This window comes from Tiliqua scincoides, chromosome 3 (genome assembly GCF_035046505.1).
Source record: "Tiliqua scincoides isolate rTilSci1 chromosome 3, rTilSci1.hap2, whole genome shotgun sequence".
NCBI lineage: Eukaryota > Metazoa > Chordata > Lepidosauria > Squamata > Scincidae > Tiliqua > Tiliqua scincoides.
In genome coordinates this window covers 173,163,889-173,189,437 of record NC_089823.1, presented here as the reverse complement: position 1 = coordinate 173,189,437, position 25,549 = coordinate 173,163,889, and the positions used below count along the sequence as shown (strand labels likewise).

The window sequence follows — 25,549 nt, the reverse complement described above, 5'->3', positions numbered from 1 at the left end:
GCAGGGATTTTTACAAATTGAAAGAAGGTTCTCTCTTTCAAGAACCACCACATTCAAGCTGTTACACTCCAATCTGGTTTAACATTCTGGCCTCCATCCTCCCACGCTCCGAGCAGATGGAACAGCTCAGCTGCAGCTTGTCAGCTGCTTCAAGGTCGCACGGTGCCGGTGGCCTCGAACTGGCGACCTTGTGGATGTTAATCTTCAGGCAAATGGAGGCTCTACCCTCTAGACCAGACCTCCTGCCCAGACCAGACCTCCTGCCTGACAAGGTCAGGTTACAAACAAGAATGGTTACTTGTCCATATTTACTTCTATCCTACAAATGATTATGTATCTTTTTATTACCCTTCCATTTCTGAGCCTCTACGCAAGTCATGGAAGTATGTATGGCTGGTTTCCTCTCCAGATGGGAAGTCAACAATGGTAGAAGAGAGAATACAAATAAAATAAAAACAAACAGAAGATTTCATTATATTTTTATGAGGTGTGTCATGTATTGGGATGGAACGATTAATCTTCAGTGTAGGCTTCAGGGATAAATTCATGAACGACAGTGCAAGCTAATGCATTTCGACCCAGAAGTTCACCCACTGAAGTTGATGGGCCTTATCTCCAGATAGGTGCATATAGGATTGTAGCTTCAATGTCTGTAATAATCTTAATAAATAATAATAATAATAATAATAATAATAATAATAATAATTATTATTATTATTATTATTATTATTATTATTATTATTATTATTATTATTATTATCTTACAGCATCCCAACTGTAAAAGACTTTTAGGGATGTGGTCCTTTGGTGTTTTTTTCCTTTGGGCAGTGTGTGATGGCATGTTTTTAGCTGTACCTGCTTTGCAACAGGATCTTAATGCCGAAGCTAAAATTGATCTTCCCAAATCTGCTTGCATTAGCCTGCTGCATGCAGACTAGTGACTCTGTCCGGCTAACCCCCTCAAGCCTTCTAGGTTAGGGGACAACTGTAAGCCTGTCTCCTGTCATCAGTCCCAGCCCCAGCCTGCTTCATTCCCTTCCTATATGTGTTTACACAAAAGTAAGGGCACAATCCTAACCAGGTCTTCTCAGAAGTAAGTCCTGTTTTGTTCAATGGGACTTACTCTCAGGAAAGTGTGGTTAGGACTGCAGCCTAAGTCCTACTAAGATCAGTGGGACTTACACTCAAGTATACATGCATTGAATTGCAGCCTTACACTGTATCCATCAATTCAAGAGCCAAGTGGATTTTCATCTCCTCCCCTGCTGCGAACCTCACTCAGAGCCCAATCCTATGCATGGGTACTCAGAAGTAAGCTCCATTATAGTCAATGGGGCTTACTCCCAGGAAAGTGTGGTTAGGATTGCAGCCTTAGGGCCAAATCCTATCCAACTTTCCAACCCTGGTGTAGCCATGCCAATGGGGTGTGCCAACTGCATCCTGTGGCGTTACGGAGGCCTCCACAAGATAAGGGAATGTTTGTTTCCTTGCTTCAGGACTGCATTGCAGCTGCACTCATGCAGGAAAGCTGGATAGTATTGGGTCCTCAGTCCCCTATTCATCTGTCTGCTAGTTTACAGGAGAAAAGGTAGCTAACACGGGAAGGAAGCATGATTGTGGCTAATGAAATTATGCAGGTTGTGAAGCAATTTGATAGAGAACAGTTTTTCTCCCTCTTTCATGACACTAGAACCAGGGGTCACCCAATGAAACTGATTAGCAGGAGAGTTAGAGTCGACCACAGGATGTTCACACAGCATATCACAAATCTGGAATTTGCTGGCACTTGATGTAGTCACTACCGTTGTTGAGATGGGAATGCCTAACTCAAAAAGGGAATTAGGCAAATCCTTGAAGGACAAGTCTATCAATGGTTGCTAGTTATGAGGGGTAAGGCTGCCTCCAGGTTCAAAGGTAGTGTGTGTGTGTCTCAGAATACCAGTTGCAAGAGATCAATGGTGGGAGGTCAGTATGCCTTACAGCCCAATACTAGGCAGGTCTACCCAGAAGTAAGTCCCATTGTGTTCAGTGCGGTCTATTCCCAGAAAAGTGTGCATAGGATTGTAGCCTTAATTTCCTTTGAGGGCATTCTAAAGGCATCTGGTTGGCCATTGTGGGAAACAGGATGCTGGACTTGATGTGCCGGCTTCATTACATGACTGAGTAGCATCAATCAAACGCATCAGCAAAACCAGGGGCACTTGAACTATTCCTTCCCTCATAGGGAAGAAGAGTCAACTTCTTTAGATAGACACATACTTCAAGATGGCTACCAGGGACCAGAACTGGCAGGTCACCAGAATAGTTTCTTTTCTTTTTGACATTTTTCAAGTGGACTCAGTAGGTGATCAGAGCAAGGCGATACATTAGAGTGACTAAACTAAGAGAAAAAGGTGGAAGTTGTTTGGCTGAAATATTAGTTCATATTTCTTTGCCCTCAATCACAGAGTTTCATTTGCAATTGCAGGACTTCTAGTGCCTGTAAAGATACCCTCACATGACCACACACCAAACAGATTAATGGCTGCTGGAGGATTGTGAGAGCATCTGAATGTGGAATAAGTTGAGATGTGGGGAAAGGAGAATTCCGGAAGTATGAGGGACACAAGTCTAGCTATCCAGTTGTGATTGCTTGCATCTCGTGGTGCGTTTGAACTTACCATGAAAGATGATGAGTTTGCTTCTGTCTTGTTTGCATTTAATAAAGGCTGTCACTGCAGTTTTAGCACTGTGCACAATTCCCACTTACTCTCTTTTACTGGTTTCTCTTCTCATATGTCATGCTAGAGGTGGCAGAGGGCAAGACAATATTGAGGCTACAACTTTTGGTTACAAGAAACTCGTCAACTGCTTGTTTAGCAGTGTACCGTTATGAGCCCAGCGCAGGAGCTAGGCATCCGGGTAGAAGTGAAGCGACATAAAACTGGCTCAAGAAGAAATAAAACGGAGCACACAGCCTATATTTACATGATTATTTTGATTTGCTTCACCTTGTCTAGCTGCATCCCCACTGCATCCATGCTGGAATCGGTTTCCTAGCAACCGATATTGCTTTTGTTGATTTATTCCCAAACAAACACAGCAAATGGGGGGGGGGAAACCCTCAGGAAAAATCATTGGCACTTGTTTGTCATGCCTCCCCCCCCTCCCACTTGGAGAAACTCAGCAAAACTGGAGAAATATTAACCAAAAGTCAAAAGAATGCTATGTGGGTATAATAGAAGATTAGCAGATGATGTGGTGTTGACAGCAATTCCCATGTTTTGAGAGCTGGTTGACAGCTCTGGGAAGGACAGGACTAGTGTCCACAGCTGTAATTAATTAATTAAGGCCAATTGAAACTTTGATGTACATAGACTGAAGGGGTAGCTCACAGCTGCACCTTATAATGATTACGGGACTCTGCATGGACGGAAGAGGTGGCTCACACTTGAGCCTCATTTTGGGTAACGAGGGATCTGCAAGAATGAAAAGCAGTGCCAGAAGGAGCATAGAACACAGAGGAAGAGAATGCTGGGAGTCTGCTGGAGAAACATGGAGGGGGTGTCAAGACTGCCTGTCAGATCTGTGTTGGACCTATACAAGGACAAATGTGGGGATGCTGCTGGATTGCCTTGGGACTGGGAAGAGTCTGTTGGACTGTGCTTTGAAGCTGCTGTGGACTTGCACTGTGCTAAGTGAAGTTTGCGGGAAGGGAAAGCCTCTGGACAAGAGGAATTGTCAGGGAGTGTTTGTATAGCAATAAATTTTGTTAATTGCTCTCAAACTAATAAGGGTGTGCTGTAGTTCCTTTGAGCACTACAGCTTTGCTGTTTCTGGAGAGGGGAAGTGTTAATTAACCAAAAAGTGGGAATTGGAAGGGAGATGGAATATTTTGAACCAAACAGTGTGTGCCAGTGTGTGCACATGCATTAAAACACTCCCACAGCTACCTCTTGACTATGTCAATGGAAACACAACTACCCCTTAACTCCTCCTTCCCTTGACACATTGGAGGAAAGGATTCTGACTAACCCTGAAGCCACTCCTTTTACATTACTTGAAACCAGTGGATCCCAGTGCACCAATACAGCAACTCCCATTTTTTGACAGCTGGTTGGCAGCTCTGGGAAGGGAAGGGCTAGTGTCCACAGCTGCAATTAATTAATTAATTAATGGGCTCATCAGGTGGGGAAGAACAAGTCTTAAACTAGAACTCCCACATCCATCACCATCATTTCCTATCATTCCCCAGTGAAAGAAACATGTGTGCAGGGCACTTCAATTCCCTGGGCAGAGAATGTCACACTTTTAGGCTCTCGGGAGACTCGCTGAAGGCCCAATGTAAACCTTCCCCTGCTAGGGCTGCTAAGTGTAGCTTGTCTTATCATTCCTTTCCATCTGAAATTGCTGCTACTGTGGGGATCCACTCAAGTTGGCTTTGCATAATGAAGGCTGAATTTCTATCTCCCAGGGATGGGTGAAACTATTTATTTATCACATTTTTAGGCCATCCTTCCTTAAAGGAGCTCTGAGTGGAGTACATAGTTCCTTCCCTCCTTTGTTTTTTTTCCTGTTCCCTATTGCAGTACTTACCACTAAAATACCATGCAGCTTGGAGGATTGCCTGCTAAGACCTTCATATGGTAGCTTGTTGTCTTACAAACCTTTTTATTTCTTTTAAAAGTGAAACATGTACACGCATGAATGCGTTGATGGGTGAAACCCAGGAGAGCATGACCCAGGCTGGTATTGTGACTTGAAGATTCATAATAAGAAGCCTCAGATCCCACAGACCTAGAGGAAGACCACACCTTTAATTGTCAGAGAAATTAACTTCCTATTCAATCAGGCTAGCTTGGAAGCAGCCTTACCTGACTTTTAGAAAATTCAGTGGGCAGCCTAACCTTGCTTGCACAGCACATTTGACCCTATGAACAAAAGTTTCATGGGGGCTTCCTGATCTACAGTAAGCAAAGTCATTAATGATACAAAAGAAGGGTCTCCAGCTATTGCTGTCCTCACTAACTCTGGGGCCAAATTCAACCAGAGTCTATGCTAATGAAGGAACTGGTCTCCAGAGGTTGTCACAAGATGCTTGGGAAGGTACAAAACAAGGAAGGAATAATCAAGAGTGATCAGGACACAAGGTCCCTAGATATGCTCACCCCCCCCCCCAAATGTCCCATTGAAATCTATAGGAACAAAATGTATCAACAGCTGGGCCTCAGGACCTCATGCGTATTCTTCGTTCTGCTGCCTTGCTGTTGGTTTTGTTGTTCACTGACCTGCTAGTGCTGCGTTAAGCCACCTCCATTCCAACTGCAACCTAAGAACCACCAAGCCAGGCCAGCACTCGGGATCAGTAACACACCCACTCCCTTTTCCTTTCTCTCCTTGAATGTATCTGATGGCTGCTGTGCTAGCACAGGCTAAACAGCCATCCTTTGTGGACTGCCATCCAATGCGCTCCCTTCTCCTGAGAAAGTGGTTGTGGGTTTTGTGCCCTGCTTTCGAAGAATGTGACTTGTGGCATGTAGTGTGCTACTCAGACCTCTTTTCTTACATCTCTTTTCTCTCTAATTGAACATCTGCATTTAGGTCTTCCTTGAGAAAAATCTCTTAATTACTGTTAAAATTAAATGCTTTTAAGTTTTGCTTGGTGCTTACTCTAACACACACTAATGTATTACATGTAATTTGGTTTTTCTTTTCTATAACAAGACACACAAAAGAGGCAGTCTTAATGCATTTATTATGGGTGAAGAGATTCCTTGCTGAAGAGTTTTGGTGAAACAAAAAGCAGAATTTTAGATTAAAATCAGTGAACTTTTAATGGTTAAAAAGCTGCTTTCAATAGTTCAAAAGAATGCAACATATATCTTTTTAAAAAATGAGAATGAATGTGCATTTTATGTGACAAGTGCTAATTTCTGTACTGCAATTGCTTACAAAAAGATTATATTTCAAAACCATAGCCAGATAATGTAAGATAGCCTTGGTATGAAGCAATCTGCACTCTGTTTTGTTTTTTGTTTTTTTGCTGAGAGAAAAGGTTGCAGGAGGGATAATCATGGAGCTTTGTGTTCTTCTATGGCAAATCTGATATTGCTTCTTTGATATTATATGCTAACCGGGGGGAAGGTTTAATTGCATTAGACTGTCTTGGCCTCAGAGTGGGTAAAATGAAATTGCTTGCAGCTGGAAAGAGAATGTGTAAAAAAACAATATTTTCTCTATGCACTGCATTTGTGGCACTGAATTGACGCGTCAGGGTTTTTTCCATAAAAAAGCATCATCAGAAAGAACTTGAGCCAGTTTTGTGTTAAAAGGCCGATAGAAATCTCGCAGAATTTCTTTTGTGAGAGGTAACATGGGACCTAGATTGCGATCCTCAGGCCTTCTAGTGTTCGATGCCGGACTCTTGGTTATTAGGGCTTCTTGTTTTTCACTCAGGGCACCTGTGGAGAACAAGCAAATAAATATGTATGTATAATTTTTGTTATAAATATTCTCAAATATTTCCCAATTAAAAACACAAAGTGTCTAAGGACCCAATCCTATCCAACTTTCCAGTGCTGATGAAGCTGCAATGCAGTCCTGAGGTAAAGGAACAAACATTCCCTTATGTTGAGGAGGCCTCTATGACTGCCCTCCTCCACTACAGGATGCAGTTCATGCCCCATTGGCACAGATGCATCAGTGCTCGAAGGTTAGATAGGACTGGACCCTAATAGCACAATTACTGAGAAGTAATTCTCACTAGGTTCAGTAAGGCTTACTCTCAGAGAAGTGTTTATGGCTTCGGTTTTCAGACTCTCCTGGAGTTTGAAACCCGTAGTAAGTCCTTGCAGGGGACTCACCAGTCCCTGCAGCAGCCATCTCTGGGTGCAGGGAGTCCTGCGCGAGCCTCCCCAGGTCAGTAGCAATGAAAGTGAGCAATTGCACTTTGCCTCCGCAAAACCGGAAGTGGAGCGCAATCACTCCACTTTCACTGCGGCTGACCTGGGGAGGCCTGCAGAGGCTTGCACAGAGCTCCCTACACCCCCAGGACGCTGCTGCAGTCCCTGCAGCCCTGTCAGAAGTGAAAGCGGAGTGATCGCATTCCACTTTCAGTTTAGAGGAGGTAGGGCATGATCGCCCCACTTTCACTTTGGAGGCCTCAGGGAGCCCTGCGGACAGCTGGGAAGCTGCAGGAGGGGACAGCACCCCCGGGAAGCTGCAGGAGGCTATGGTAAGCGCAGCCAAGCCCCTGCAGTTCCCTGAGTGGCGTGATCCTGGGGATTGCACCACTGCCTCCTCCCTTCCTCCTGGCTGCCCCCGTCCCTTAAGGGCAAAGAGGCCAGGGACCTCAGGCTGGAGTGTCGCAATGCCCCAGTCTGAAAACCTATGGCTTATGGGATTGCAGTCCATGAGTGGCTTTGGACATTATAGCTTTGAAGTGGAACAGAATCTATGGGTGATCTGTGCTTCCACACATTTCTCCCAACAATCCGATGCTCCAATTACATACAGCAACCCAATCCTGTCTGGGGTCAGCTTGTGTGATGCAGATATTGAAGCAGTCTCCACTACATCTCACAGGCAGGCTGGGGAAGATAAGTAAAGACATTTTTACTTACCTACTCCACCATCCTCTGGACTCTAATGGTCCTACTCAGATGCACACCAGTTATTTTGCTGGCATAAATCCAGTAGCTCCAATGGATGCTACCAGAGTCAGAGGATCTCATGGACACCACTGCTGCTGAGATCCATTCCAGGCAGGCCTGATCCCTTCCCTGCCCAGATCTTCCCTCAAACTGCCTCCTCTGACCTGATCCAGTGAAGGTTTGGCAGCCCGCTGCTGCTGGCTCAAGGCTTCTCAGCTCCTGTGCCAACAGTAGCGAGCTGCCCACTGTCAGTGGCCTGTCAGAATGGCTCGTGTGATGGTGGGCCTAGTCTTACACTGCCAGATCATGAGATCCATTGGTGTACATATAAGGCTCTGATAGGGTTGGACTGTAAGTCTGATAAGTGCAGTTTAATTACATAGTGATTGCTAATATTAATATGGTTGCGTTAAATAAAAGGCCAACAAATTATGTGCTGCTTACACATGCCCAAGAGGCAAAATACCACCTGTAAGCATGTCAGCTTGAAGACCCACCTACAAAGTTCCTACAAGTCACTGGGAAAACCCACTAATTCACAATTACTTTTAGGTGGCATGTGCCCATTTTTGAAGTTGGCAACTGAATAGGCAATTGATCTGTTTAACTCAAAAGAGCTAGAAATTGGCCTACCTAAATCAAGAAACTCAAACACCATGTGCATAGTAAACTTAACGTTGAATGCATGATCCTCCAAGCGGAGAACTAGTAGTTGATCTTTTTTAAAAACTGTGAGCCAGTCCTGGAGAAAAACAACATATAGACCAACCTGGAGCCTCACCTACAAGAATGGAACAAGCAAACAAACAAAAATCAGGTTTAGTTACATCTGTAAAATAAACTAATAAATAAGTGTTGAGTAGACAATTTGTATGCAGGTTATGTCTCAGTATCCACAGGGGTTCCATTCCCAGAACCCTCATAGATGCCAAAAATCACGTAAAATTATATCAATTTAAAAGAACAATGTCCCTTTAGTCTGTGGGTTAAAAATAGCCTTGCTTACTATTGTAATGTGGGAGAGCAGCAGGCAGGCAATCAATCAACAGCTTCATTTCAGTTCACTCCAAGGACTCCCCCTTCCCCTGGAGCACAAATGCAAAGCAGAGGTGATAATCACTTCTGCTTTGCATTATTTTGCCTGCAGTGGGGGGGGGGGGGAATGGTCCGTTGCCTCAGAGTGAACTCAAACAGCTGCTCTAAGTCCCTGGAGAGAGTTTGATTGCTTGCCCTCCTGCTGCTGCTTTCCTGCATTTCAATGGTAAGCGAGGCTGAGTAAAGGAACATTTTTCCTTTAATTTAAAAGGCCCATTTCATCATGTTGAGATAAAACCATGGGTGAAAAATCAGTGGATAATTAGGTTATATCTGTACATTCTTATCAACTTCACTGAAAATGTGAGAACAATTGAAAACATTGCCCTCCACAACACTTTCCTGGGCTACCTTTCCTCTGTGAGTTACCTCAATGACATCTTAGAAGAGGCATGTCGTAAAGCCTACAGTGCCTCGGCATTGCTTCAGACACAAATTGCCTTGTTTTAGAAGTTATGCACCATGATGAAATTTTCATTGATAGCAGCATCTTGAAGTTTACTTTGTTCATAAACTGTAAGCCTAGCTGAAAGCACACTCCTTGCCCTTCCGCAGCAGAAACTACAGGCTGCTATTACTGTTAGCAGCAACCAGAGAAAATTAACTGCAGAATAAAGGCATATATGTAGGGTTTTGTGACCCTTTTCTCTATAGCCTGGTTTTCACTGGTGATGAAGCTATCTCTGGGCTACAAGTGAGGGCTCATTTGTCAATGAGAAGAAGAAAAATAAACCACCAGTCTACTCTTCCTTGTTCCTCTCTTGTTCAGATGCATGGGAGTAATTACACATTAAATGAAACAACAAGACAAATTAGCTTATCAAGGCAGCAAATCAAAGTTTGCTGCCTTGCTAAAATTTAGCAATCAAAGGATTCCCTAACTTAAGCAAGCTCCATAGATTTCCAGGTGGCCAGCCTTTTAGCTGACCTCAGACCCTGATCCATTCTCTCATGCAATCAGGTGAATGTTTAGCAAGTAGTGAAAAGAGACCCCAATCAAATTCTGTCCAATATTTTATATTCTCTTTTTTACTAGGCGTAGCCCCTCTTGCCTCTTCACTCAGAATACACCTTACTAAGAGCATCTGTAAAGTTCAAGTGATTTCTAGCCAACTTTCCTTTTTCATTAGCCAGGCAATTTCCCTTTTTAGCTGTATGGTTTCAACATCCATTGGATCAGTTTAGAGATTCCTCTATTCTTACATCAACTGATTTATAATCCGTTTTTATGTTGCTTACAAGTATTTTCATGCAACTTTTACCCTACAAGCTCAGAAGCTGCAATCACAAGGCGTAGCCTGGCCATTGTATCATTGGATGCTTTCAATCTTTCCTCCAGCATTATTTTAATCCTTACACCTGATTAAATGCTCCTTCTTATAAACATCCCAAACAAAACCTTTTGTTTTGTTTTAAAACAAAACAAAACCTCAGCTGGTGGTGTCGCTAGGGATGTGAAGGGTGTGGGCCACACTGGGTGACATGCATGGGGGGGGTGACACCACTACTTGCCAAAATTTTTAAAATCTTGGTACTGTTGAATAATACCATCATGTTATATATCAATCAATGTGTAATTTCATGCAGAATGCAATGAAACAAACCATGTTGAAATATCTCTATTCTATCAAATGTTATAGCAAAAAAAACCACTGGGACAATGGTATATCACCATGATCATTATATGGGGTGTTGCCACACCCACTGTAGGGGAGGAAGTCCTTCATAGGAGTGACGTGCTGGCCTCCCACACTGGGTGATGCCAACCATAGTGATGCCACTGACCTCAGCACAGAAAACTTGATGTCAAGGTGGAGGTCTTTAGGCTAGACTTCTTCATGACATGCTAGTCTTCTATTCAGGGGAAACTTTTTTCATACGGAAGACTGAATAATAGGAGCCTTCAATAGAAGTCTGAAGAAGAGTGGCCAGACACAGGTTTACTACCTCGGTGAATATTAGGCCTGGGCAAAATGAAAAGGTTTTGTTGACATACAATAATGCTGGCTACACATCCTATTGCCTGAGCATCAGACAAAGCGCAAACTGAAAAGTACATACAGGCATGGCATTGTTAAGGGTGTTGTTGTACACACAGCCTCTCAGGGAGTAATCCACCAGGCAACTTTCGAAGAGCTGTAGTGACTCAATCACCTTTTCATGAAAGTCTTCTACAGATTTGTTAGCACTTGCAAAGTAGAGATAGTCAGAATACAATCTGCAAATGAAATAGCACAGGAATCATTAAGATGTAATTGCAATTTACCCATGTGGTCATAATGAAGATAATGATAATCAACCAATTACTACTTCCCAGGGAAAAAGAAGGAAGGAAGCTATTTGTACACTAAATGCCTGTTTAAACTTCTGTAGTAATTCTTTTCCTCTGGATGGTTCTCGATGTCATAGGGAAACATGCCATTTTTCATATTCACTAACAACTGAAGGATGTCAAAGCTCAGATATGCAAGCCTGATGGTAGCGAAAACTAAGAGCAATTGTCAGAAAGGTCTGAACTGCCAAGCTGGCAAAGACTCTGCCATAGAACCTCCATTTTCCAACTATCTTCCCACCAGAGCTTCTTTGCATCAGGTAGAGAAAGAATCAAATAGATTACCATAGGATCCCAGTGTCATAAAACACTGCCGAGGTGTAACAATCTTGATGAAATCCTCTCTTCTCTTTTCTTATAGGTTATCTGTACAACTGTCTGCACCAGGTGCAAGGGAAATTATGAAGGAAAAATTGCTTAATAAAACATTTTCTGCACTTCAGCGGCAGAAATGTTGCTATGGACTATGCTGATTCTGGACTGATCTATCATGAAATGTTACACAGCTACGGATAGGAAAATCAGAATAGTATCAGTTCAAAAGAGTCTTGTCTCTTTCCATGTGCTGCTGTAGACCTAAAACGAAACCATTCTGGTTTCTGCCTTCCGTTTGTTGTCTAAAAAGTCTTACAACATACTGTCCACTCCTGCAATATCAATTTCTCTGCATTCTGGTTTCTGCTGCTGACATTCCATTGAAATGGTTTTCACTAGTCCAAAGGTTTCAATCCCAGCCTCATCTCCACTGAACTTTCTGCTGCATTTGGCATAACTGACCTTTCCTCTCTGGTTGCCTCTTGGATTCCTTTATCTCCTTCTCACAATGCAAGCTGCCTCTGTGGATTCTTTTCACATTACATATCTATCTAGCATGAGAGGATGTGTATTTTCAACATAAAGATAATTTGGGGGGGGAGGGGGGCTCTGATACACACATCTGGAAATGAAAGACTACAATGTGAGAAAGCAGCACTTTGAGAGTGGTGCAGCAGACAGTCAAATGTGTACTTTAATATATTGTAAGAATTGGATGGCTCTATTCAGCTTATGCTCAGGAAATAACTTCAGCTGTACACTTTCAATGAATACCTGCATACTTCTTCCTTGGCTTTCTCCATTCTTCCAAAGCTTATTGTGCTGATGTTGCTATGGTCATCTGCCTGGCCAAATGCTGGGAAATGCATTTGAGCCCCATTCTTCCTGATCAGCCTGCTACTATGAAAACTTCTGCTACCAGCTTTATATTAATGAGGTTTTTGATGTGACACCAGTCTCAAAGCCACTCTATTTTTCAAGCCAGTCTGCTTCCTGCTTTGCCTCCTTTCATTATCTATTTTCTCTTATCTCCTGACCGGAGGGCTTACAGTTTATTCTACATTGGCAAGATAGACCTCTAGACTTGGACTGCATGACTGCCATGTTCTGCACAGCCCTGAGCACACTGTTAATCCTAAAGTAGTAGCTGTGGTTTGGGCCAATATGCAGAAGCACTGCACAAATGAGCCCTTCTGTAATATATTTGCAGCAGGAATAAGACCGTACTGAGGAATTATGAAAATTAACCTTTGGTTAAATGGCACATAAAATCAATGTAGAGATATTGTACATTATCAAAAGCCTGAAGTCAAGACATTACTCAGTTCCAATCAATATTTGAAATTCAAACACACACCCCCCTCCACTTTCTGTGTTCCTGGCAGCACTGAACGTATAAGCCTCTGCTCAACAGAATTTCCCCTTTATGTAATCCTTAAATGTACAGACTAATACTGAGAAAACCGATTCTCTCTCCAGCCGCCTTGCCACCGGAATCACTGCATTTTAGCTTTATTCCTGCTAGGACCTCTTCCTAGACTACACCTTTATCTGTCCTTAGAACCTATATGAAGTTTTAACCCCAACCAAAATGAGTCCTTCCTTCACTGAGAATGGACATCTTTGTTTCCAGAGTACTTTGAATGTTAGTTCAGTCAATCAGTGTCACAGGTTGCTTAGGCTATGTTTCAAATGTGTACTTTCTATTGAGAAATTTACCTGCAGAAAGTAATTTGGGGCTTGCTATTTCTGTTTGCAAACAGTAAATGGAATCATCCTATCTCGGTTTTATTTTTAATTCCCTAGGGTTAAGAAGCTACAACTTTCTTCATGGGAGATTGCTTACAATAATTAACCATAGTGAGTCAATCAAATACTAAATCACTGGCCGTCAAACTTTTTATTTATATCCCACATTTCCACCCTGCTTAGGGGCCCTTTTTAGAGGCCCCAGAAGCTGCTACCTGATTTATAAGTGCCAACGGGTGTGGCTATAATGGCAATTGGGCAGCTATGTCCCCCATGCCCCCCCTCCAGCAGCTTGTTTAGCCCTGGATGCACATAGCCTAATCTGCCCAACAAAATTTGGGTCACAGCCCACTGGTGGATCCCAGACACAGAGTTTGGGAACCACTACAATAAATGATTATCTTTTTTTTTTTAAGATTATAGACTGAAAACAAAGCAATAGTTTGGTCTTACTGTAAGCCATCCTCGTATCAACTCGCATTAAAGGAACATAATAAGGATAACAACATGTTAAAGAAATAAAATAGACATGTTGTTTTTAACCTGAAAATGAGCCTCTCTTTCATACCGTTCCTCCAAGGCTCTTTAAATATTCATGGGAGGTTAATGACAATGAATAGCAGACACATGAGAGCAGCCAGAGGTTGCAAAAGTGGCCTTATTTAACCACTGTCTCTGTGGGGGGTGTCAGAATAGTGACAGAGCAGTAGCATGTGACTTACAAATGGAAGGACCTGGCTGTAGGTTTAATGTAGGCAAACAGGATAATATGCCACTCCAAGATTATGTTTCACCAACAATAAACAGGCACTGAATATTTGGCTGTGCTTAATAGTTTGCTGCCTTAGGCAGCTGCCTGATTTACTGTGCGTGAAATAGTTGGCTGGGAAATTGGAAGATATGAGAAAACAGGAAGGATGGAGCCAGGCAATTCACTAAATGCAGCACTTCATAATATACACAGATTTTCCCCATCTTCACTTCCAGAAATGCATGTGTATAAGACAACAGGCTCATGGATGGCACATTATCAAAGACCTCCAAGGAAAGGTGTAGCATTTGTCTCAAAAATAAAAATTGACAGTACAAACTGAAGGTACAACTGACAGTTCTTGTTAGCCGGGCTACAGAGTGGTTGAACATGGGCTGGGATATGGAGCCAGAAGAATGGCTTGCAGTTTATTTCACTGAGATGCCCCTCTATTGCTAACCATATTCATTAGACTGTAGGCAAGTTAAGAAAGGTTAAAAAAACAAAAAGAATTAAACACGTAAGTATCAAAATACACCCTATAAAACAGATGGACAAAGGCAGGAGGTGCGATCTGATGACTGGGCTGCCATTCTGCCAGTAGCGCTAAGTAGGAAACATGGTCCCACTCTGTATGGGAGACGAAATGCCAGGCTGTAACAACCTGCCGTACCTGTTGTTGCAGAACAGAGTTGCTGCTGCGTTCTTGAGCCACCACAGTGCGAATAGGGGGGTATGTGAGAAGGTTGGCCAGCAAAGAATATAAAACAGCCTTGAGGACCTGCCTGGGCTTGATATACGGTTGCTTGTGGAAGCTTGATGGCACACAGTTAACCACACCGGGAAGGGAACATCTAGTAAACTTAAGGTTCTGTGAATCTTTTCTACAGATCATATTGTAAAAACCCCATTGAAAAATGTTGGTTTAGATTAGCCTGCCTGTGTAAGCTGCTTTGAATGCTATGTGAAAAGCAGTGTATAAATACTCCCTGTCTGTCTGTCTGTCTGTCTGTCTGTCTGTCTGTCTGTCTGTCTGTCTGTCTGTCTGTCCGTCCGTCCGTCCGTCCGTCCGTCCGTCCGTCCGCGTGTACAAGCACATGTATTCTGGTTGCATGAACCTGAACACTCTGATAGTCAAGAGGGGCATGTCCAGATTCTTTAGACATCAAAATAGTGTTTTAATCAAGAGCATCATGAGCTGCAGAGTTGTATTTTTTTGTCAAGATGATAGTTTTTATCTGCCGTCTATGTTCATAGTTGCATTGCTCTTTCTAGTGGGTCCTTAGGGGTGCATGCAGCCTTATGGAGAGCTGCACCAATGAGGACTGTTTGAGCTGCAACCATACCTTTAGAGCTTACAAATGTGCAAGAACTTCCCGGTTCTGTTGAACAGAGAACATCACAGACAGCAAATGCTTTAGCACATATAAAGGAGTCTTCATACTCCACTGAATGGGAAAGTTCATTTGAAAAGGAATTCCATTGATGCAGTGGAATGTCAATTGCACTCTAGATCAAGAGATCTAGATCTTGAAAGCCCAAAACCTAATGAAAAATACACATCCTTACTAATTTTCTACCTTCTGGAAAGTCTAGATGATTTGATTAGACTAATAAACTTGCACTTTAAGGGTTCTCTCTATTTGTTGATGAGGATTTCAGTCGCTCTTTCTGCTTATGGTTCACTTGAGCCCACTGCCTCCCATCACAACGCATTCCAATTAACTGAAGTGTGGGTGCCTGCATTTTCACCAGAAAAGGTTGTCAAAGACACAGAACCTAGCACAAAACAGAACAATTTTTCCAATGCCTTGCACAGTTTCTTATCTCAGTTATATTTCAATAAAGGTTTGATCCTTGTCACAGCTGTTGCAGGTCATAAACAGGAGGCTTGCAATAAAATGTTCTGGGTGTGGTCAGGCAGCCCCCATTGTTCTCAACAGTCTGAATGCCTCTCCTTCCTCCTTGCTGACATGGTATAGAATTGTGTTACAGATAGTACCAGAGCCTAGGAAAGGCTGATGAGGGGGAAATTGTTGTTATATTCTGCACTATAAAGCCTCAGTGAAAATATAGTGCCACAGCTGCTTCCAATTCATAAAAATGGCTGATCCAAAGAGAGGAGCAGATTACAAACACAGACAGTCAATAGGATTGTACAGGTGATTGTTTTGTTTTGTTTTCTTCTCTCTCTCTCTCTCTACGATTGCTCCTCTTACCATGGGAGAATCCCATGTTTATCTGAACACTGTTTTCTCCTTGACCCTGTGGGAATTACTTTAATAGGGCCCAATCCTATCTTCTTCAGCACTGGCAGTACACGTGTATTCCAGTCTCTGTTTGTTGCCAATGTGCTGTAAAGCACGTTCACAGCCCCTGGTGAGTAGGGAGCACCAGCACTGGGCCTCAGCGCTGTGAGGACGACGTGGGGTCGACCAGCATTAAGTTTAACTGCCGGCTACCGGTGTGGCTTTTTGAGGTGGTTGGAGGGTGGGGGGAAGGGAGGGGGAGGGGAGGATTGGGCCTGGGAAAGGGCAGAGATGGCAGCAGAGTCTGCTGCCATACTGTGTGCTCCCTCCCCGGCCAGGAATCCTGACACAAACCTCCTTAAGTCTGCACCTGCTCAATAGTGGGTGCAGACCCAAGGAGACCCATTAAGTCCACAGTGCTGTTACTTGGGGTAAGGGAGCAAACATTCCCCTACCCTGAGGAGACTCTGGCAGACACTACTGCACCCACAGATATACTGGCACCTGTTTCGGCACCACTGTTCCTGTGGTCACTGAGCATCACAGGGTTTGGGCTGCCCATCACCTAACATCAGGCCACATTTAATGTTCAAATAAATCTGGGACTAGCCTGTTTGAGTGTCTATAACATGCCACAGTGAGGGAAGTGGGGGAGCATACCAATTCTGCATGAGTGCACAGTCCACTCCCAATCTTTCCCTAGGTAAAATTCACAACTTCTGAACAACACCTATACCTGTGGACAAATCTAATGGAGACTTTAACTTATTTAAAACTGAACACTACACAGAATGTTTTCAGAGCATGGCTATTAGAATTCAGAGGTGTGAAAACTTGAAATAAAGCCGATAAGTATAGACACATATTAGAGCTTCTAAAAATTTAATGCTGACACCAAAAACATGCACGTAAAAACAAGAAACCATTTTTAAGAGGTGGTGGCAGGCATTTCTTTAATACTTCAAAAAAGATGAGTTGCTCACCTTTCAACAGGATCCCTAAGCATAACAATCAGTTTTGCATTTGGCTGGAAGGCATGAATAAAATCTTGTATTAAAAATGGAGGCTCCCCTTCTGTACTGTTGTCATAGAAGAAAATCCAAGCATTGTTGTCCCACATTGTCGAAGCACTGGCCTCTCCTAGAGTTGACAAGAGTGCACATTGTTATCCCTAATTCCACAGAATTGGATCTGAGCATTGCTATAAAGGTTATGCAGGTCCAGAACATCGACTGCAATGTACTATGTAACTTTTCAGAGATTTTGGTATCTACTTCTGCAAAAATGAAAAACAAACTTAACTAATGTTGTTTAGCTATGTGGCTTTCACAAGATTTGACTCTACCATATGAGACGTGACTTATGTGCTATCTCCAATTCATCTTATTCATCTTGGTTTCCCTTGTACAAGTTATCATTTGTTTCAGAAAATTACCTATCTCTTTTAACAGTGCCAGCATTGCACAAAGCCTTTACTGCTTTGAGCTTTCAGTGTATGCAGACTGCGGTCCTTGAAGGCAGATATAAAAATACTCCCTATTATCTTAGGACTTGTATTTGTGGTTCTGGTGAAATAGAGGTTGTTTCCCATTATTTATTAAAATGTCCTTTATACGACCTTCCCAGATCAAAATATTTATTTAATATTATTACTTTGTTCCAAGAGAGATCTATCTTAGCGCTGATCTGTTGGCTCCTTGCTGACTCAGACCCTGATATCACCTATAAAGTGGCTAGTTTTGCCCTTGTGGCAAAGAAAATTCGTGCCAATTTCTCAATCTTAAATTTTTCTGGCCTCTTTTTTAGTTGGTTAAAAATTTTCTTGGAATTTATTGAAGCTTGTTCCACCTCTGAACTATTTTAAATTTTATGTTTTTATCCTACGCTGGGTTTTAATATTCCCTGTTTTATCTGATGTGTTTGGAAGGCTGAAACGTTATTGCCTGCTTTTATGTGCATATTGTTGTATGTACTTTTTATATTGTAATGATCAATGGTTATATAATAAATTTTTTCATCATCATCAATTTCTTCATCATCATATGTGGCTTTCGTAAGAGTACCTTGAACTGTAGATTCTGATAATGTGTTTAAGTTAGAATGACCATGTTTAGGTTCATAAAACAACAGGTTTACATTCCACTGGTTTTAGATTTTTTCCTCTTCGCCTTGTATACATATAACAAAGTCTAACTGTGATTGCCATCTTCATTTCACGTACTTTGAGAAAATTCCCATAACCTTGATGTTTTTTATTCATCAGGATGAACCTTTTATTCATTTAATCATGATTTTATTCACCAGGCCTTATGGCATCCACTGTACAGAATCGAATTTTGTTAAGAGAAGCAAAACATTTCAAACTTTGCCTCCAGTTGTGTCCAATCTCTTAATCCTTGGGAAATACAATATTAATATAAAACTGTGGTCAGGGAGAACTCTCTCAACTTTCTAGCCACTTACGGGGTTGGAATTTAAGGGGCAAGAAGTTACAAGACTATACAGCAGAGGTTCCCAAACTGTGTGCCCTGGCTAACACACAGGGGCATTGCAGAATGTCCCCGGCATCATCATCTTCCTGGCTCTCCCGGACACCATCATCTTGGATCACATGAGATCTCACACACCCCATTAATTTCAATAAGCTTACAGCATAATCCTCTGCGTAGTTATCCAAAACTTCCATTAAGTTCAATCAGATTTACAGTCATGAATGTTTATTTGGGATACTGCTCCTCTGACAAGTCAGTCTCTTTTACTGAATTTGTGCTGTCTGCCCTAGCACAGAGAGAAGCCAGTCCACTTCTGTGTGCTAGTGCAACACATATGTGGGAAGCGGCAGCACAAATGGGGAGAGGAGCATGTACATAATGTGGTGTGTCCTTTATTAGTGTAACCCCTGTCAACACTTTGGAGTTCCATCGTTTTATTTTGTTGCAACTTATATATGATAGTCAACTCTTGACTACAATAGCAAATTAATTTTGACCTCCACTAGCTCTCCTGAAATGTTAATTTCTTGGCTGTGACAGCCAAATGTTCTCTTCCTATTGGTTCAAGCACTTCCCTCTCCACATCACAATTGTGATTTAACGTTTCTGAGGAGGAAGCTGTTTCAGCCTCATGATAAATTAAGCACTGCTGCATTTATATATCAAATTACAACAGTGCAGCCTGAAGTATACCAATTTTTCATATAACCTAAAACATAACATATGATTAAACCGCCAACTTTCATTAGAGAATGGATGTACAATGTCCTTATCCTGAGATTAATGGAATAAAATCATGTTATGCTTTCATAAAATATTCTGGTGAGTTTATCATAATAATGATCATAAATAAATAAACTCTGTCTGGAATGCCTGAAGCTGCAAGTGCAGTGTCTTGTGTAGTGCTTCTGAAACATCCATTGGTTCATCTGACAAAATATAATTATAACCCAATAAAAATTTGACTCAGATGTTTTTGACTACAAAATTACAGCCCTGATAAAAGTTCGAAGAATGTTTATAGTTTTAATTATATCTCCCTCTTTTAATAATCTGAAGTTTAATAACGTGGCTTACAAGGCAAATCTCTGCTTTTCATGTATCCTGTAGATGCCCTGTCGGCTAAATTGTATTTTTAAAAAGATAATAAAAGAGTTTGTTATAATGAGCACATTAACAGCCCAACCCTATCCTCCCTCTCCCCCCTGCGGATGCAGCTGCACCAAAAACCAGGCACGATGTACTCGGTGGGGTGGTGGTGGATGGGTAAGCTTCAATAAGGGAAAGGGAAGTTAAAACCCCTTGCTCCTGCATAAACCTCCCACTCTGCAATGGGTCTCTTTGAACCTGCAGTAGCAATTTCACGAATTCAAGTCTGATGTGAGAAAGGAGACTGCTGGAGGAGGGGATAGGATCCAGCATGCACCATCGCCACTGGATCCACCCACTCCCTCAGCCTCTCTTGGGGTTAAAACCAGCTTGAGGTTAAAAAAAAAACAGTTCAGCCTATGAGAGTTGAATTAGGAGGGCAATGCCAGCGAAGACTATCCCTCTTTCTGAGGTAGGAAAGAGCAGCTCTCCTATGGAAACTTCAGGCTTGCCCCATCCCTTATATCTAATTAAGTGATGGCCCAAGTCTCTGCCACTTCTCAGGGCTCCTGTTTTTCAAAAAGCAGCAGAGCAGGCAAAAATTCAACAGAGGGTTTTTTCGGCCATAACTGCAAGCAAAGTGACACCTGCCACTGTTCTGCCATATAGGCTTCCCATGAGCATATGTGGAGTCTGAATAGAATTTGCTTCTGGCTTGCAGATCGCTCACTAGCAATTATGCTGGACTAGCCCCCAAATAAGATGTTACTGAATGCACTCTGAGTGACTCAGAGTTAAAATCTGCATACCTTCAGGAGCACCTTCTCCTGCATTGTTTGTTGAGACAGTCAGGAGAGGGCTAAGCGTCCAATCTTATGCTTCCCAGTGCCCAGGACTGCAGTGGTGCCAAAACAACTATGCTGCATCCCGTAGGGCTGGGAAGCAGCGCAAGGTCTAGTTGGGGTAAGGGAGTTTACATTCCCTCACCCCGTGTAAACCTCAGGCAGCCCCAATGGGTTTCAAGAGCGGGCGCAGATTTGAGGAGATCTGAGATTCGAGGGGGACAGATCTGAGGGCTGGGAGAAGTGTCCGGGTATGGCAGTAGGGCCTGCTGCCATCTCCACCCCCATCCCACACCGCTCCCTCCCCCACCACGCCTTACCCCATCCTCTGCTAGCCCTGGAACAGTTCCTTCCTGCCACCCCCACGCCCCATCTTACCACTCTGCCACCCGGCACTTTCCATAGAGTGCCAAATGGCAGGCCGCAGACCTCTGACTGGCACATAACCAGTGCGGGTTCACGCTGGGCTAGCTCCGGCACTGGGCTGACACTAAGTTCTGCAAAGGTGCATTTGCAACAGTGAGTGTTGGTGGTGAGCCGGCACACACTGTTCTGGATTGGACTGTTATTCCCTAGTCTGTCATTTGCTGTCATTATATTTGCAAGAGTTTTGACCAGGGCTCTCTTTCTTATAGTAACCACTTACAGAACTTCCTCCATTAGGAATGCAAGTCTTGTAGAAATCTGTGGGTGGAAATCTCATACAGAGTTTATACTATACAGTGAATTCTTATCTTAACAGAGATAAATACAAATACAATTACAGCTAGTGTCATCAATGTATACCCCATAAGCAGTAGTTTCTGTACCAATGATGATGTTGCTCATCTTGTTAGAGCCCTTTGTAGTGTCTCCCTGCAGCACACTCTGAATCTGATGGGCAGCCAAGTCAAACAGATCCAGGTAATCTTCCACTGGGTAGCGATCATGAAATCCATCCCTCAAACGAATTATCCCTGAAAGCAAGGGATGAGAAATGAGATGGCGGCTGTAAACTGGAGAAGCTGATCTGCATTTTAGAACCACAGAAAACCAAAGAAAATTATTGGAAATTAAGAGACTAAATGAAAAACTACATAAACATTACTATGTAGAAAACCGATAGATCCTCATGTGTGAACATGTGCATGGGTGTACTAATAATGAAATAGATAAGTGTATTTGGTACATTAGTATATGAATGCTACTTATTTTGACCAAAGTATAGGCTTTAGTGGGTAACAGTGGGTGGTTTTGTAGATGTGGTTTTATGAACAACCCTGGCCACACAGTAATGGATTTCTCCTTTGGTACTTGCAGGAAGAAGCTCTTGGTGACATATCTAAAGGGTGTAACCTTAGCAAGACCTTATGTTGCAAATGGTCTGCAGGTGTGCTGTAGGAGTTTGTGGAAGGGTAATTTATTAAGAAGATCATTGGGGAATTTGAGCCCCCATGCCAGCAGTGTGGTGTACCTTATCAATTGTCAATAAACTGATGGTGTACCTTGACTGATTTAAGTGCCTTGTCAACATGCCGTGAGATGAAAAAGGTTGAAAATGGATGTTTCCGAGGTTATATTTCACAACCAAAGCCATAACCCAGAAAAAGACAGATTACAAAGAAGACCCAATAAAACATTTTATTACACTGTTCAGTGAAAAAAGTAACTTCCTGGAGGATGATAGTTTCATTAGGGAACAAGCCACAAATTATCCAGTCCCTTCTGCATTAAGCACAGTTTTGGCCCAATACTATCCTCCCTCCCACCCTGCTGGTGCAGCCACCCTGAAAAGATATTATTATTAATTATTAATAGTATTTATATACTGCTTTTCAACTAAAAGTTCACAAAGCGGTTTACAGAGAAAAATCAAATAACTATGTATGGTATGTGCTGTAAAAATCAAATAAAAAGGTATGTGCTGTATCCACTGAGGGGCGGAGTGGGTGGCTTAAGAAAGAACTGGTTATGGGTCTCCATGGATCTGTGCCAACATAAGTTCGAAGGAAAGAAAGGGGCAGAGAGGCTCTGCTGGAGGGAAAAGGTTCCAGCATAAGCTGGAACGTGCTTTTTGGCAGCCAGCGCTTGGGAAATAGAATTGGGCTTCCTGTCAAACTGTGCAAAATGAATGAAAAAGGAAACAGTAATATATTGCTGAGTACAAAGAAAGCTTATGGGGAAAGAGCGAGGCACTTCATCCAAAAGAATTCTGTAGAAATATGTAGCCAAATTCTGTGGAAATTCCAAGCCCTTCTTTGGAATGTTTTCTAACATATGGAAACCATATGGAAATCAGGGCTGGCATGGGGGTCACAAAATCGATCTGGCTGAGGTGATCCTGAACTGCTGTAGTGGTAGCAGCAGTAGTGCCCAACGCATTATTAGAGGGTGGGCATGGTGCTTTGACCAGAAACCTGGCACCAGCATTGATGATAAAGATTCTGGATTCCCACACATTTAGCACTGGGACCCACTTTTTAGAATGAGAATCTGTCAGAACCCACTGGATGTAATACCGTTGTACAAATCGATGGTAAAGCCACACCTGGAGTATTGTGTCCAGTTCTGGTCGCCACATCTCAAAAAGGATATAGTGGAGATGGAAAAGTTCAAAACAGAGCGACTAAGACTATTACTGGGCTGGGACACCTCCCTTATGAAGAAAGGCTATGGCGTTTGGGGCTTTTCAGTCTGGAAAAGAGGCGCCTGAGGGGGGACATGATTGAAACATACAAAATTATGCAGGGAATGGACAGAGTGGATAGAGAAACGTTCTTTTCCCTCTCACATAACACCAGAATCAGGGGACATCCACGAAAGTTGAGTGTTGGGAGAGTTAGGACAGACAGAAGAAAATATTTCTTTACCCAGCTTGTAATTAGTCTGTGGAACTCTTTGCCACAGGAAGTAGTGTTGGCATCTTGCCTGGATGCCTTTAAGACGGGATTGGACAAATTTCTGGAGGAAAAGTTCATTATGGGTTACAAGTCATAGTAGGTAAGTTCAAACTCTTGGTTTTAGAGGCAGGCTGCCTCTGATTGCCAGATGCAGGGGAGGGCACCAGGATGTAGGTTGTGTCTGTTGTCTTCTGTGCTCCCTGGGGCATTTGGTGGGCCATTTTGAGATACAGGAAGCTGGACTAGTTGGGCCTTTGGCTTGATCCAGCGGGGCTCTTCTTATGTTCTTATAAGTGATGTCATGACCGGAAGTGACATCATCAAGCAGGAACATTTTTTACAATCCTAGGCTGCAATCCTACCCACACTTACCCAAGAGTAAGTCCCATTTACTATCATTGTTAAAAGAATATGCATAGTAGCTTGTTCAAAGTACAAGTCTGTAACATTTCCCCAAATGCAGTCACATAGCATGGTAGCATCAAGTCTAATATAATAAAAAAAATTGAAATGAATGGGGACCCACCTGAAATTTGCTAGCGACCCACCTAGTTGGTTCTGACCAATAGTTTAAGAAACACTGTGCTATAAGATGTCTTCGCTTTAACAATGCAGGACAGAAGAGCTGTTACAGGTCTAATGATTGAGCTTAGTTCTGATGCAATTTCGTGTCTCATTTTACCAAGTAGCTCTACAGGGTGCAAGGTTTCTGCTTCTACGAGAGAAGCACTTAGCTGAAACAGTTCAACTACGCTTCCTTTATGTGACTTACACTGGCATCCTCCAAAGAAGCACACTTGGAATGAATTAAACTTTATTGATAAACATCAGACCTACAATGGGTCAAAACCTATTTAAACACCTCAGTGTGCTGACATCTAATTTCCTGGGGGAAATGACGCTTGCCATCTACCTCCCCTTGACCCCAATCGGGTGTCACATCCTGGCACAAGGCATCACTCTATTGAGGACTGAGTTATTCTGTCATGGCCAAACCCGAAGGGTCGAGGCAGCTGGCCAGCACAGACCCACACCAGAAAACCTTGCGTAAGCCTTTGCTCAAACTAGCCAAGGGGCTTACCAGCCTGCCTCACCAACCCAGACAAGTGTTGTCAGAGCAATCCTAGCTTACCCCTTGGCCTTGCTAACCTTAGGATGTACGTCAGCCCCCATTCCTGACTACCCAGCCAGCACGCCACCTGCCTAACCCAAAACAAACTTGCCAAAACTCCCAATTCAACCACATCCAAATGACAGTCTGGGGTAGGCAAAAAAAAAAAAAAACAACCCACTAACCAACAGCCAATCAGATGAACTGCAAAAAATTCCCATTCAGCCCCTTAAAAAGCAATCAGTTAGTCTCAGACTGATCGAGCGGGTGGGCGGACTTGCCAAACTGGCGCAGACTGAAGCTGAGCAGTCTGACAGCCCCAGTAACAGCCGCACCATGCTCCCTGCTCCAACGGGCAGCCAATTGTCTGCCTGCATTTTCCTGCCTCTGTCTCATGTGCAGAGTGGGAAGGCAGTATAAATGACAGTGGGGCTGCAAGCACCCCACTGGAATTCCAGGCTGGAACGTTTGAATTCCAAGCTATACAAAACAACAGCAGGTGTAATGGGACCTTTGGCTGATTGCGGCTTAGGTTTGAAGCCTAAATGGTCACTTCCAGCCATGACATCGCTTCCAGCCATGACATCACTTCCAGGTTAATGACATCACTTCTGATGGGTTCTGACAGATTGTCATGCTAAAAAAATGGGTGCCTGTGCTAAAAGTTTTGGGAGCCACTGCTTCAGAGCCTTTTCAAATTGTACTTCATTTTTAGGAATGTATTTCTCCCCCTCCCCTTTATAAGAGGTACTACTGTATTGAGAAAGGGAGAGTTGCTTGAAAGAACACCGCATTCCAATTAAAATCCCCCAGAAGTTGGTTCAGCTCACTTTTATTGAAGTTGTTACCTTAGATGCCTTAGTACACGTATCCAACTGTACCAATTTAGTACATTTCACCCTGTTTTAGGTGATTTTTGCTTGAATAATACCAGAAATGAACTGCATCTGAAAAGCTAAAACTTCTTATTCAAGCCCACTTTCTGCTGAACTCCTGGTTGACGAACGAAATACT

At 42.8% G+C, this 25,549-nt stretch overlaps 1 protein-coding gene across 7 annotated transcripts in view; it reads right to left on the bottom strand.

The window, feature by feature from the left end:
- Positions 1-5,722: 5,722 nt before the first annotated feature.
- CHST15 (carbohydrate sulfotransferase 15) overlaps positions 5,723-25,549 on the bottom strand; it is an 87,752-nt gene continuing 67,925 nt past the window's right edge. For all 7 annotated transcript variants that reach the window (XM_066620386.1, XM_066620382.1, XM_066620384.1 and 4 more), the window contains 5 exons: positions 21,355-21,501; positions 17,106-17,262; positions 10,788-10,944; positions 8,265-8,412; positions 5,723-6,440 (listed from right to left, as the gene is read on the bottom strand). In XM_066620386.1, the coding sequence (XP_066476483.1) occupies positions 6,250-6,440; positions 8,265-8,412; positions 10,788-10,944; positions 17,106-17,262; positions 21,355-21,501 (800 nt within the window). In that variant the 3' untranslated portion in view covers positions 5,723-6,249. The remainder of the gene's footprint in view (positions 6,441-8,264; positions 8,413-10,787; positions 10,945-17,105; positions 17,263-21,354; positions 21,502-25,549) is intronic.